Source organism: Sciurus vulgaris (genome assembly GCF_902686455.1).
Source record: "Sciurus vulgaris genome assembly, chromosome: 10".
In the NCBI taxonomy this organism is placed as follows: domain Eukaryota; kingdom Metazoa; phylum Chordata; class Mammalia; order Rodentia; family Sciuridae; genus Sciurus; species Sciurus vulgaris.
In genome coordinates, this window is record NC_136470.1 from 58,646,873 (window position 1) to 58,661,450 (window position 14,578).

At 38.1% G+C, this 14,578-nt stretch overlaps 1 protein-coding gene across 1 annotated transcript in view; it reads left to right on the plus strand.

Moving 5' to 3' along the window:
* HHLA2 (HHLA2 member of B7 family) overlaps positions 1 to 12,642 on the plus strand; it is a 34,200-nt gene extending 21,558 nt beyond the window's left edge. Inside the window, 6 exon segments of the mRNA XM_079100422.1 lie at positions 296 to 457; positions 459 to 527; positions 2,665 to 2,811; positions 2,813 to 2,913; positions 7,091 to 7,155; positions 8,254 to 12,642. Coding sequence (XP_078956548.1) covers positions 296 to 457; positions 459 to 527; positions 2,665 to 2,811; positions 2,813 to 2,913; positions 7,091 to 7,155; positions 8,254 to 8,319 — 610 coding nt within the window. The 3' untranslated portion in view covers positions 8,320 to 12,642.
* The last annotated feature ends 1,936 nt before the right edge of the window (positions 12,643 to 14,578 follow it).

Sequence of the window (14,578 nt, forward strand, 5' to 3'; positions counted from 1 at the left end):
TTTGCTCACATTTTGCTTGCTCAATGAGACAAATCTGTGTCAGCTAAGATCCTAGAAAATAGAGATAGCCATTTGCTATGTACCCATGCATGCTTCTTCTCATTCTTTCTGGATAATGACACTGTATGTTAAGGTTCTATAGCATTTTGGTTTGTTTTGGTTTTCCTTTTAGTAGCTGCCAAGTTCCGATCATAAAAACTAGCTTTCCATTTCAAGGGTATTAAAGTATATTCTGCACAGATGGTCTAAGAGGCTAATGGTGAGAGTTCTTCATGTGCCCTTCTTTCTCCTGCAGAGCTTTCCTCACACCTGTGATGAAGTCTGAAAAGAGGCACATGAACAGCTTCCTTGTACGCAGTGTGTTAAGTGTCTGTCCTCATTCACGTATCACATGGAAAATGGACAATATATCTGTCTCTGAAAGCAATATGGAAGAAATTGGGTATTTGGGTCCTTTTTATCAGTTCATTCAATATAACAGGATCAAATTCATCTTATGAATGTGCTATTGAAAATTCACTGCTTAAGCAAAGATGAACAGAGTAATGAACATTAGAAGGTGGGTTCTGTAGGACTTCCTGTGTACAAGTGCTACGTCACCAATTGGAAGGTTCTGGGGATAGCATTTACAAAGAAAGAAAATACACCTGTGACAATGCTAATCTTTACTGGTTGCATTACTTTACATAATCATTTTAAAATCTGAGCCTAAGTTCCTCATTGATGAAATGGAATTACTACCCTACTAGATGTTTTTTTAGTCAAATGAAAACATTTGTGAAATGGAAAGTAGTAAATCTATCCATGACTATTACTGTGTTTGTCTGTGTTTCATCCTCTAAACAGGATTTTCTATGTGCATTGCACTTTTGTGTGGAATGTCAAAAAGAAAAAGGAAGGAGTATTTGTCTCTGAGCAGGTTACAACCTCCAGTTCTTCCCAACATCTCAACTGAACAACAACAACAACAAAACTAATGGCATTATTGCTTGTAATTTAATCTCTTGCATAGTTTTATCAGTTAATCTTTACCCAAACCAGAATGATCTGTTTTTAATTCTTCTTGCCAACTATTTAAACAAACTGAAACTCTGGTCACTCTATAACTGGCTTAAGAAAATTTTAATGGGAAGAAAAATTCCAAGGAAAATCCAATTCCAAGGAATATTGGTTTGTATTTGTTAGAAGCAGAGCAAATTTTTTTCTGTAAGTCTCCCCTATGTAAGACAAATGGAAGTTAGTTATTCTTTTCAAATTTCTCTTCTCCAAGGTTTAATAGTCTCAAAATATTTACCAACCAATTATAACACTGAGTGACTTGTCACCTTTACCTGATTCTAGTGTTAAAGTCCGTCATTTAATGTTCACTTGCCATCAACCAGGTAGCAACAGAAACATGGGGAAGGGTTGAAATGTTAATATTGTGAATGTATTTTAGAAAATAGTCATTTCTCATGTTTATTCAGAACTGAATAACTGGAGTAACAGTTCTTTAAACTGAATACCAAGTTTTCTTACTTTCAGACAACTGATGTTAACGTGGACTCATACTTAATTCTGGATCCATGGCATCTCGTACTGGCACATACTAGTAAGACCAAACTGGGATTGTAGCACACAAAGGGTGTGGGTGATTCTGCTCACTGTGGTTAGGCATGTGTGGAGTTGTTACAGAACATACACTTAAGGAAGTTGCAAAAGGGCAGAATTTTAAGTGTAATAGGAGATTCTAGGAGTTCATAGACACTCCTAGTCAAAAGCACACAGAAATAAAATTGCCTGGATTTGTGGAAGTATAAGGTGGTTTGGGGTGAAACTAGGAGATCAAGAGATAAACCTGGAGAGGGAGGCAAAAACACTTCTACCCTTTTCTAAGGAGACTGAAATAGATGGTCTTAGATGTAGGATAGAGTCAAAGAAGGATTTAAAGCATCAGCGGTTGGAGATACTGGATTTGCATTTTAAAATTCTTTGCTTTGGTGGCATTCTCACAGGTTGACTTAAATAGGTGGATTTAGAACCGGGGAAGCAATCCATGGCAGTCCATAGAAGTCAGCCTACAGAGGAACTGAACAAGAATGACAAAATGGAACCAGAGAGACAAGCCAAGAATACCCTTTCTAAAATATCTTACTCCAATGTGGATTCTCTGCAGAGAGTTGGAAATGTAGTATGTATATGCACAAAAAAATAATTGTTCTAGACTGAGAAATAAGTAGTTGAAATGATAAAAGTAACAGGGACCACTAGGTAGTAGATAAAGTAATCAGGAAAGACCTGGGGAACAACAACATTTGAGGAGCTAACAGAAGAACACTGAATTAAAAAGGCTAGTAACAGCAACATTCCTGCATGTTACTGCCTGATCATAGGAGTTAATACCCAGACACATCATCCCCTCAGCTGGCCCAAGCTTAGCCCTCTTTGAAGGACTAAATTAACCTTGAGGAGAAACTGCCAGTAAAGCTCTTCATTTATGAAATTAAAGGTATTTCCAAAGATACCAATATTATAGCATCCATTCTCTGCTAAGTGTAACTTAGAAAGCCTGTTTGACAATTCTCTTTATTGATGTTTCCTTTCCTGTTCTGTTGTTAGATGGCTTTTGGAAAATGCAAAATGAACGCATTTCACCCTCAAATCAAGTTATCACTGACTTTCTTTACTGAATCAAGACTTCAGAGTTACATGGTCCAGAGTGGAAAGTGGGATTTCCTTTGTCCTGGCTTGCTATGTGAGTTCCTCACAAAACACAATTATCAATGAATCCCGATTATCCTGGAACAAAAATCTCATAAATCAGAGTGACTTCTCTGGCTTTGACAGATCTTACCCCTTCAGACAGTGCAGACTATGTGCACAGTATTTCTTCAAATGAACATACTTCACTCACTGTCCACATGCTTCATGTAGGTAAAGTTGCAAGTAGAATTGGATAATGGGTTTGGGGTATATCGGTAGAGCTCTGTACATTTTGAAATGGGAAAGTAGGTTGACTTTTAAATAATAAATTAGTACTTCTCATAATCCTGTCACCCACAGGATTACTTCTGGCCAAGATCATGAACAACTTTCCCTCCTTTGATCACACCAAAATCTTGTATTGGAAAAATAAATTACTCCCACAAGATTTCCATGGTTTCATGGCCTCAAAAAGGAAGAGAAACCCATATATATTGGTGGCTGTGGACTGAACATCTTCAATTCCTGCTCAGCACTGTGTCTGACATCTGCCTTCGTGTCTAGTTTTGGGAGTTGAGGCTGTAGGCACAGTGGGAAGTGAGAAAGTGGGGCCCTGCTGGATGCTGGGAAAACATGGGCATTGTCTGTTAACTTGGTCGAGCAGTTGCCACACATTTGAAGCATTAAGTTATACCTGATTCAGCTCACTCTTCACCTCTGTTGACAGTTAACTGCAAAAACCAATTGCTTAAAATGCATGTAATTCCAGAGTCATGGAATGTGCACTGTGAAGTTGTTTGGTCCCCATACCCAGCATCTATTGGCTTGACATCAAGGGAGACCCTGGAAGATCTTTATTCCTTTTAATAAGGATATTTGAGTCAGTGGAACCTGCTTTGAAATTTTTTGTATTAAAGTGATAAAAATTGGGAGGAATAAGAGAGTTTGTCCTTAGGTTATGTGGTCTTCGGTTAGAGACTTCTAGACACTGAGTGATATCACTCTCTTTGTAGAGCTATCACTTTGACAGTATAGAATGAAAAATGGGATGCACTTGAAGCTTCTATTTTTCTTCAAAACAAGAGTATCAGTTTTATGTAAAATACAGTTAAGACTGTATTCTATTTTTAAAACTGTTGCCTCACGTTGGATTCATTTTGGAGTGTAGAAAATGTATGAGGAAGAAGCTGTGTGAAGACCACATATGGCCCATCTTATCACCAGAGATCCAATTTTCAGTTCCACACAAAGTGAAGCATCAGGATCTTTCCATTTCTAATAAAAGGGGCTTTTCAGAACCTCTCATTCCAACTAAACCCTGACCAGTGAGAACTGGTGGAAAGTCTCCCCACAATCTCTCAAGGAGAGGCCTTTAACAGGAGCCACCCAGGAGGCAAGAAAACAGGGTGAATATTCATGGTACCCTATGCATCAGCCTTCCAAGGAAACTTGTTTTTCTATTTTGAATTGCAATTTTCCATTTGCTATGCCTTGCCAGGGAGAGGCCACAGCATATGAAAATGGAGCCCAGACTGGGGGACACTTAGGATTTCTAGAGTTCAGATCTGCTCAATAAAAGTAGCACTGAACTAAGTAAAATTAATAATCTTTCATAGATTTTGTTGTAGAATCCACATCTCTTTATAGATGGGGGGAACTGAGGTCATTGACAAAGTGAGAAGCAGCTATACCTTGCAGGATTTTCTTAGGAGGAAAAAAATTGCATACGAAAATACTTTGAGAATTCGGTCTAACATCTGTACTTGAGCTGGAGTAGCTTGGTGGTAGAGTACTTGTAAGACTATTAGTTTGATCACTAGCATTGGAAAAAAATCTCTACTTAGTCTCTCCTTTACAAGAGTATAGAATTTCAGAATGACACAAATAGAATAGGTAGAGATTGTTTTATTGGCTATAAACCATTTATTAAATATATTCATAAAAATTAATATTATGTAAATAGAGGTATTTATTTTAAAGAATAGCCCATAAATATTGTTTCCACCCTGAATTAACCTTTGTGCTCTAGTGCTTAATTCCTCACTCTTTAGTAGAACATAGATAAGAGATTAGCTGGGTTCTCACTCTAGTAATCTCTGGTCTCCAAATGTCTGCCTTCAGGAATGCCGCCTTCAATGCCTATTACAATTCTAGTCCACACCAGGATGTTAATGTTTAGGCTCCTCCTGTTATTCCTGAGGAGCTCCAAGAACTTTTAACCCAGTGGTTTCACCTGTTGCTTCTCTCATCACCTTGAACTTATCACTGTCTTCCCTAAGTCAAGGGTGGACTGTACCCTCCCCTCACAGTTGAAGAATTCTGGGTTGAGGCTAGTTTTCAGTCATAGTTATCTTTTGTGGAAAAAAAAAAGTGCTAATTCCTTTATATAAACAACAGAAACTTAAAATGCATAATTGATTCATTGCCTCTCAAGTTTTCAGACTCTTCTCTTATAAACTCCACCCAACCTCAAATTGGTTAATATTAATGTCTGTACATTTTTCACAGTAGACACTGAAATGGCAATACTAATGTTCATGGCAAACTCTCTTGTCTAGCTTGGACTCTTGGCTTGATCTGAAAAAGGGCCTTTTCATTATCCAAAGTTTTTTTTTTTTTTTTTTTTTTTTAATTCTGTCTCCTGTCTGGAGTACAAAAGTAACTAGTTTTAAAATTAGTAAATATGCTCTACCCCTGCCCACCTACCTACAACTTCTTATTTGGGAATTTTTCGTGCAGTTCAGTCTTTGTTTTATTTAGAACCAAGCCAAGGAACAGCTTTCTGGATGATATGTGCTATGTTCCTGGTGATTTTTCCAATTACAATGGGAATAATTCACCATAAATCGAGAAGATGTGCCAATGGCATCACAGGTAATATGGAGACTTTGGCTCTGTCCCTGGGTGTTCCATGTCCTGTGTATTAAAGGTGACATGAAAACACACTGCTGCTGGGCATGTAAATGGATCTTAATCCTCTGGAGAATCATTTGTAAAATTTATCAAAAGGCTCCTAACTCTTCTACTTTTAAAAATTTACCCTAAGTGATTGGAGGCTTGCCAAGGTATATACGAGCATTTTCACTGCAGTGCAGTGCCATTATTTCTAGTTTTTCTACTATTTTCAGTGACTAATACGGGAGGGAACAGATTGAATTGAAAATCACAGGTATTTTTTCAAAACTAAATTTAGTTTGGCAATAAAATAAGTGGAATGATCGGGTCATTCTGCACTGAAAAATAGCTATCAAGCAATGACAAAGCTGGGCTGGGGTTGTGGCTCAGTGGTAGAGCACTTGCCTGGCATGTGTGAGGCACTGGGTTCCATCCTCTGCACCACATAAAAATAACTAAAGGTATTGTATCCATCTACCACTAAAAACAAACAAAAATGACAAAGCTTTAAAAAGTTGTCCTTGGAGTGATTAAACCATGAATTCCCCACCATCAGACCTCATCCTGGTATTTTCTTCAGTCCCTGGGATCTATTGTCTCCTAATCTGAGCTTATTCTATGGTTGGTACTTTTTAAAAAGTGTCTTTAGCAAACAATCTTAAATTAAATTTTTTTTTCATCTAAATTTTATGTAACAAATTTGCCTTACAATAATTTAAAATGATACCTCAAGATACTGTGGCCAAGGGACTACTTGCATTAATGAATAGAATTTGAGCTGGAAAAGATCTAGAAAAAAACTGAGATCTCTTTCATCTCCATATCCCAGTAAAAAGGAACCCAGGAAGTTTTCTGCAGTGCTAGGTAGGTATGTGAAACAGATTTGTCACCACCTGAGATCACCCTGCTTAACTAGTAGCAATGGCAGTTCTAGGTCCCCAGAAGTTCTCCCTCAGTCCATCACCCACCTCAGATGGTCCTGGGTGTCCTGGGAAGTTGAGCTAGATCTCCCTTCCATGTGTTCCTCAGGTTGATATCTATTGCCCCACGGAAGTTAGGGGATTCAGGTTATAGAGAAAACATTATTGAGATGTTTTCAGGGTGACAGTAAAGCAAGAGTTTCACCAATTCTGGCCCTGTGAGCCTTTGTACTAATAGGCTGGTCCCTTTACTTGCTACTCTTGTCCTGTAGCTGGCCAGAAGTAGTAGATGGTAAGTCACAGGTAGTCTGGCTTCTCAGCCAATGCAACCCCTGACCTAATATAATGATACTTGTGATTGAATTAGGCCTAAATTATGAGAGAGGGATGCCACCTACTATTCAATGACAGTTTTAGTATATGAAAATATAAGTCAGGTACCAACAGGAAGCACATTTCCACACTAAATTTTTAATGTTTGTTGGAGACATTAAAATGGACATAACTGAGGTGATTCTCATAATTTTTTTGAGATAGAAATCAGGGAGAATGTGAATGTTTGCAAAGAGAATTAAAACCCTTTTTCCTTGTAGATTCATGTTGTGCCTTTACTGATGAGAGAGCTAGCAGAGTTGTTAATTCAGAAGAAAATGGTAAGGTATCATTTCCTTTATCAAACTGATAGAATGAATATGCTGCTATATAAAGGAAATGAATGAAGTTTTGACTAATTCACATATCATGATATCAGGTAAGCCTTAAAATATGGCAAGGGGGATGGCAGGATAATATAGCAGAGAAATACAAACAGACTTTTCTCCATGTCTGTTATTAAATGGGCCCTTCTTGCTTAAACAGTTGCTCATCTAGTCTACTGTTTTCAGAGGTAACATCAAATGGCACTGTGTATCTGAGTGTACTCCAATGTACTTTTCTGATAAAAACATGAAAAATGGAATTGTATTGAAGTGGAAAGAAACAGACAAAATGGAAAAAAGCAGACCATAGGTTCTGCCTTGATTTGCATTACTTCTACTTTTGCAGGTTCCTTAGCAACTGGTAATTCACTTACAAATTATTTTGGCTATATATTTTCTTTTTCTTGCATACATTTTATTATTTGTGTATTCCACTAATCAGAAGGTAAATTCGGTACAAAAGTGGGTTAGACTTGTTTTCTCACTGTTAAAAACTCAAGAACATCAGGTAGGGAGATTAAAATTGATATAATTTAGACTTTGTAGTTAACTATTTTATATCTATCTGACAGACCTGATTTTAGATACAAGTAATAGCTTAAAGTTCCTCATCCTCTTCCCCCTAATAAACCACTATCATTAAATAAGATAAAACAGTTTTGATTTGAGCAACAGATATTTGTAGTCCATTTTCTTGGTTCTAGCTTCTTTGTGAACAGCCAACTAATACAGGAAATGAAGATGGACATGACAAGCATCCTTAATATCTAGTGATATCGTCTGGCCTCTCTTCACTGTAATCCCAATGATTTGTTAAACCTGACAATTCTACCACTGCAAAGACGTAACTATTCTCTTTTCCAGTTTGACTGTGTTCCCCAAAGTCCACATGTTAGAAACTCAGTGGCCAATGCAACAGTGACAGGAGGTGGTGACAGAGGTGACTGGGTGGTGAGGACTCTGCTCTCATTGTGGGAATGGGTGTTATTGCAAGAGTGATTTGTTAGAAAAGTGAGTTTGGCCTCTTCTTGCTCTTGTCCTCCTGTCTTCTGTCATAGAATGATGCAAGAAAAAGGCTCTCACCCAGATGCAAGCACATTGACATTGGAATTCTCAGCCTCTAGACCTGTAAATAATAAATTTCTGTTCTTTATAGATGAGCCAGTGTCAGGTATTCTTACAGCAGCACAATACAGAAGAAGACATCCAGTATTCTATTCATTCAAGACAAGCATCATTCACTGAGTGCCACACCTGCATTACTATGAATGCCCAGATGCAAGGGATTCTAATACAATCTAGAACATAATTCTCATCTGATTTCTGTTTTTAGTCAGCCCAGAAGGCTACAGTGAGTATCCAAGAACTCAAAAAGAAATGTATTACTAGGAATTGATTCAACATCTGATCCGCTATTAATGGGCAAAAGCAGGTAGTCACTTTAGTGAAAAGGTGAAAAACCAGGACTGGACAATTGACTTGAGATATGGAATTTATGCCCTTGTTTTATATAAATGTTTGTAGCAGCATAACCAACTAGTATGGTAAGTCTTGGGGATCCCAAAGAGTAAGAATGTCAGTATTTCTAATGCTGCCTTGGTAAATGGCACTGTCAACTTGAGAAGTGGCACACCTGAATTGGGTTATGATTGGCAACCAGGCTTGCAATATTAAATGAGCCTGGTCCTGAGGATGCAGGCAAAGATGTAGCACCATGTTTGCCTTGGTGCTACACATGTGCCTGGCCAGGACCCTGCAAAGCTGAAGGAGACAGGCAGAGTCACGAGGTCTGCTAATCATCTCTTTGGCCTGGGATGATATTTTTGAGCTGTAACGGTATCTGGGGCCATCTATGGACTTTATGAGCATTAAATAAATAGATGCCCACTTACTTTTACCTTCTGATGCTTGTGCAAGTTTCTCTTGTGACCAACTTCACTCCTGACCACGCAGACAGGAATTCTGGGACACGTTTCACCACATTGAAACAGTACAAAGCCTGCTTATCATTTGGCACTGAGGGGCTTGTGTGAGACATTACCTCAGTGGTTAAAACCCATGTTGGTATATAGCCTACATATGTGTTGATTAGGAAGGTTTTCCTCTAAGTTCAAAGTGGCTAACTGGCTATATCTAGAAGAGTGTTAAGAGGAAATTTTATCAACTCTCACCATTAATGGCTAAAAATGTGAATTCATACATATAGGAATGAACAAAGGAAAATCAAATAACTTCAATAATAATCATTTCACCAACATGTCAAAATCCCCATGGAGCATAATTGGCCTAAGGATGTTTTCTATGAGTTCTATGCATTAAGAAGCAATATGGATGAAAGAACAAGTATTCATTTACTTTAACATCAGAATTTAAGTGATACTTGCATCCATTGCATCTTCTAACATAAAAAATGTTAGAAGGCAGTTTACTTTTGAGGACCAAAAAATCTCAATTTTTAATAATTTTCTAATCTTGTTTAAACTGCTTTTCATATCATATAAATGTGCTTCTTAAAATGTTTCTCAACATGAGTTTTTAGCCATAAAATGGCCCCATTTTCTTCTTCTCCAGTAGTTGTGCTTTATAAGAAGAAACTGCTTATTCTTCACGAACCTGAAAAATAATGTTGGAATTTTCTGTGAAGTTTCAGTGACTTCTACCAGTGAAGCACACCCTCAGACCATGCCAAGTCCTTTCAAAGGTAAGCAGGCCTTAGCCAGCTCTTTGTTTCCTTCAGAGGGAGGCAGGGAATTGAGGCAGTTATCTGCATTACAGAAAGCAGGCACTTTGTATAATTCACTCCAAGGGCATGCTCACTGTTTTCTGTCCCCATTCTCCACTGAGGGAAAAGATTCTGCAGCCACATCACCAATTTGCTCCACAGCCCTGACACACCGTTCTATCAGAAAACATTTCCTTATGCTTATATAGCAGTTGAGGGATTTCCAGGCTTTTCTTCTGTGAATAAGAAACAATTAGTCATTGCACTGCCAAGAAGCTTTTCATATTCATCTCTGGCCTTTCAGAGGCCCTTTTTGCTTCATTCTTTGTTAGAAATAACTGCAACAAAGTCAAATGCATGGCATCTGTTTTGGATGCCCTTGGAGCTCCTGCAGCTGAGTGCAATTGGAGCACCTGTGAGGCACCTCCCTAAACAATTCCATTACATGGGGTTGCTGGGCAGGCTCTTGAGAGATGACGCTAAATCCAGTGCCATACACTTCTCAAATTGAGAACAACATCCAAGCCACTTAGCGCCTATATTTAGGATATATTGATGATAGCTTTTCAGGCATCAATAAGAAATCTTAGAGCTGCCAATGACTCATGCTTCTCATATTTAGAGCCAAGTAAATTCAGTGCAACCAACTTTTAGTCTCTCCTTCAAGAAATCCATTTGACCTTCCTTAAGGTGGTATTTATTGTTGGTAACCTTATCTACCTATATTGTAGGGCTCCTAGTAAATCATTTGTCAGAAATAAAAAGTCCAGGCATGCACCAAATTAAAAAAATGAAAGGGTGGTGGCCTGTCTGCACTGGGAACTGTGCTAAGTGCTTTACAGGCATTCTGTGAAGGATAGGCTGCTATCACATTATCCAATCTCTTTTAACTCACTTCTAAAGTCAGACCTCATTTAAAAATTATGTTCCTGGGAAAATCTCAAAAAGCTAAGGATCCCCTCTGAGCATTTAGGACAGAGTTCTTTGCACTGTGCCACATTGCCCATAAAATTAGGGTATTGACTTCTACCATCGAATCAGAACAGTCAGTTAATGAACCACAGAGACACAGAAAGATCCTTCTCTGTTCTGGCGCAATTTTAGGGATGGAAAGCAGAGTCCTGGAAAGCAGGACTCTTGCCTCCTTGTTCTCCTTCATTGCCTCAGTTTTAAACATCTAAACATCTTCCTCTTGGTCTCATGTTGATGTGGTACAAAGTCACTTACTTGTGCAAAGTGTTCACTCAATTTTCAGCACATCCTTTAAATACTTTTCAAATCTTCGTTCCATAGAGTCCTGGATGTTCTACATGAATGACTCGAGGGCTTGGCACTTAGAACGTGAAGTTAACCTGAAATTAAACACTACTGAAATTAAGAACTACAAATAGGATGTACTTCCCACTCAAATGCTTGGCACTTCCCTATTACCTACACAATTAGTGAACATGGGAAGATTTTATTTGAACTTGCTTTTGGTTTAAAAAAAATTTTTTTAAAGAGGAAAACTAGTTCATGCAATGGCACAAGACATAACCTGACATGCTATAAGTTAGAACACAGTTGAATATCTGCTGTACCTTTTTCAAACTCATTTGCTTTAATCTTTAGTTTATTGATTTGAGATTGTGCTATCTCTGCCCTTTCCTTCACTTCACTGAGCTCACGTTGCTGTTGCTTATATTTGAGAAGATATTGATTGACTTGTGCCTCCAATAAAAATAAAAAATACAAAAAGAAATCACCCTCCCTAAATAGTTTCTTCTGCTCTGACAAGAAAAGTTGAAATATGTGAAAAATCAACTTCTGAGTATTGAATGGATTTGGGTGTGATATATAGGAATTCAGACTTCACAGTAAGTACAAGATCCATTTTCGTAGCTGGTACTCCCTGAAAATTCTGAACCCCTTGGGCACTTTCCACTAATTGCAAGTAGTAGAACTTTCATAGACTTGCTGTGTACTAGAGAAAACAGTTATTTGTAGTCAGTTCAAGATTCTGTTCTACCTCTGGGTGGAGTTATGAATCAACAGGTAATTGTTAGACATAATGGTATTTTAGCTCAAATTAATTAATTTAGAACCCCTTAAATATTAGGCATACACCTACTCCTCTAGGAGGGGATTAATATCCAGACTATATAAAGAACTTAATATCTAAAAAAAATAACCCAATTGATAAATGGGCAAAAGAACAGACATTTCTTAAAAGAAGAAACACAAAGAACTGACAAATACATGTAAAAATGGTTCATCTCTATCAATCAGGGAAATGTGGATCAAAACGTTGAGATTTCATTTCTTGCCACTTAGAATGGCAATCATCAAGAAAACAAAAATGCTGAAGAGGATGTAGGGGAAAAGGAACACCCTTACATTGTTGGCGGTACTGCAAATTAAAACAACCACTTGGAAAGCAGTATGGAGAGTCCTCAAAAGCCTAAGAATGGAACCATTGTATGATTCAAATATTCTACTCCTTGGTATTTATTCCAAAGAACTAAAATCAGCATACTATAGTGATACAGGCATATTAATGTTTATAGCATAATTCACAGTAGCCAAATTGTGGAGCCCGTCAAGGTTCTCATCAACACATGAATGGATAAACAAAAATATATAGTATAAATACACAAAGGAGTTTTACTTAGCCATAAAGAAGAATGAAATAATAAGGGCATTTGCCAGTAAGTGGATGGAAATGGAGAACCAACCAGACTCGGAAAGTCAATGTTTTCTCTCATATGTGGAACTAGGGCAAAATAAGGGGGCGGGGGTGCAAAGGGGGAGACACCATGAAAATAGAGGGGAGATCAAGGGAGAAGGGAAAAATGTGAGGAACTGCACTATAAAATTGACCAAATTGTGCTGTGTACAAATATGAATATACCACAGTGAATTCTACCTTAACATATACCTATGAAGGACCAATTTTAAAACAATAAATAGAAGACCAGTAGAGTAGAGGAAGGGGAATGAGGGAGGGAGAAAGGAAGTACTGGGGACTGACATGGAACAAATTGCGTTCCATGCATGTATGATTGTCAGAATGAAACTCACTAATATGTATAACTATCATGACTATCAAAAACATTAAAAATGTTAGGCATAAAACAATATATATGGTGCTTGCCAATTACATTCCATATATCTGTAGATACTATTCTAAACATGGCAAATACATTTTAGTGATGGTAGTTTTGTCCACAACCATGTCCAGGCTTATCAGGAAAAAGTATTGTGAACTGTGTTGTATTTATGTTCACCCAAAATGTGGGGATTTGGGAAGCCACAGGGTAACAATTCTGCCAAAAATTGGCCATCCCGGCATGATACTCTGCTTTGACTTGTCTCATTTCTCATAGTGCATATTCGTGCATAATCACAAGGTTGAGGGAGCATGCTCAGGCTTTCTGAAGGGGAAAACATATTTTCACTATGGATGATAGTCCTAAGTTAAGAAAGACCAGAATGGGCAGACATTCACCCCAGCAGGCGCTTTCTGAAGAGCTGTTCTCCAAACCTTGCATCCTAAAACTCCACTAACCAAAAGCAATGACTGGGAAATCCATGAGGCTACAATTGTGGCAGGCACTTATCCCTGCCTACACTTGCTGCTTTAAACTCTGCACTTTGTGCTGAATTTTATCCATCAGAGTCTGCATCTTGCTCAGTTTTCTTGTCTTCCTCTGCCTAAAATGTATAGGTATGTATGTGAGGGTAATTTGAACGATTTGGCAGTCTACACTGGGCATAGCTTTGTGTGAGAAAATAAGGGTTGGAAATTTTATTAAAAACCATCTTAATTGTACAATGGATTTAACTATTCATGCCAGTTTTTGAGAAATTAAATACAGCTCCAAGCAATGACAGAGCCATTGATCCACCCACAGCACCCCACCCTAGGCTTTGCTGAAGTGGAAGTTAAATTCAATATAGTCTTTAGTCCTTCTATCCCGACCAAGTGACACATGCCTGAAGTTTCTCAATAGAAATGAAATGCATTATTAAAAAGACCACATATGCAAAACTGAAAATCAATTACACCTCAATCAAAACAACTCATTCCTTGAACTATCTAATTAACCCATAGCACTGAATAATAAAACTGTAGGAAAGGTAAGTTTTCTGGATTCTGGCATCGGTATCAGAAGAAATAGGGAAACTTCACACATTGTGGGGCTCTTGGTGTGCCTAGTCTCATTGCCTCAGTTATGGTTCATGCTTGGGCTGGAGAAAGACCAGCTGGTGAGGCAGTGCTGCTTAACTATGCTCCATGGAGCCTTTGGTATTCTGAAAAAGCAGGGGAGAGGTTGATGTAAGTCTTCATGCTCCCTACCCCTTCATGCCCCCATGCCTCTTTAACTGAGCATTTCTAATTCAGAGCTGTTGAACTTTCCTAAGGAAGAAAATACCCCAATCTACTGAGGATTGAGAAATAAACTTAAGATCTACTCCTATTGATTACATTTTGGGTACTAGCCCCATGTGTTTGTTTCTTTGACAATATACCCGGGATACTCAAAAATAGGAAATGTTTATTTTTGCTCAGTTTTGGAGATTTCAGTCCATGATCAGTTGGCCTTTGCTTTTGGGTCTAGGATGAGCCAGTAAATCATAGTAGGAGGACATGGTGGAGAAGTTGCTCACCTCATGGCTGC